Here is a 388-nt window from a genome sequence, read left to right on the forward strand (position 1 = left end):
ATAATAAGTTATCCCTCCGAAAATAACACCCTCCCCTCGACCAAAATAAAAAACGGTGCATCCCGAGTTCGCTTACCTCCTTGAAAGGCCTCAACACGCACAGGTGGTGTCTGGAAAGGATATCGTAGAGCGAATTCCTCCCCTGAGTGCCGCTGCTTCCGAGAGCGCCGAGGGCCTCGAAGCAAAGGAGGGAGCCAAACGTCTTGGAGTTCACCCACGAGTACTTTGTCACGCCTGTTGGTAAGATATGAGATAAGGAAGGGCCGATTATTGTTATTATCCTTATCATTTTGTGATAGGAAATGATAATGAATCATTGGTTAATATAGACATTGTCATTTCTTACGTAGGTGGGCTTGCGCTTTTTTTTTTTCCTCGCCTCCACCTC

At 46.4% G+C, this 388-nt stretch overlaps 1 protein-coding gene across 1 annotated transcript in view; it reads right to left on the reverse strand.

The window, feature by feature from the left end:
- The window catches only part of LOC119587940, a 3,967-nt gene that overhangs the window by 564 nt on the left and 3,015 nt on the right, over window positions 1-388 (reverse strand). Inside the window, exon 4 of the mRNA XM_037936652.1 lies at window positions 77-234. Coding sequence (XP_037792580.1) covers window positions 77-234 — 158 coding nt within the window. The remainder of the gene's footprint in view (window positions 1-76; window positions 235-388) is intronic.

The sequence above is a fragment of the Penaeus monodon genome, chromosome 23, assembly GCF_015228065.2.
Source record: "Penaeus monodon isolate SGIC_2016 chromosome 23, NSTDA_Pmon_1, whole genome shotgun sequence".
NCBI lineage: Eukaryota > Metazoa > Arthropoda > Malacostraca > Decapoda > Penaeidae > Penaeus > Penaeus monodon.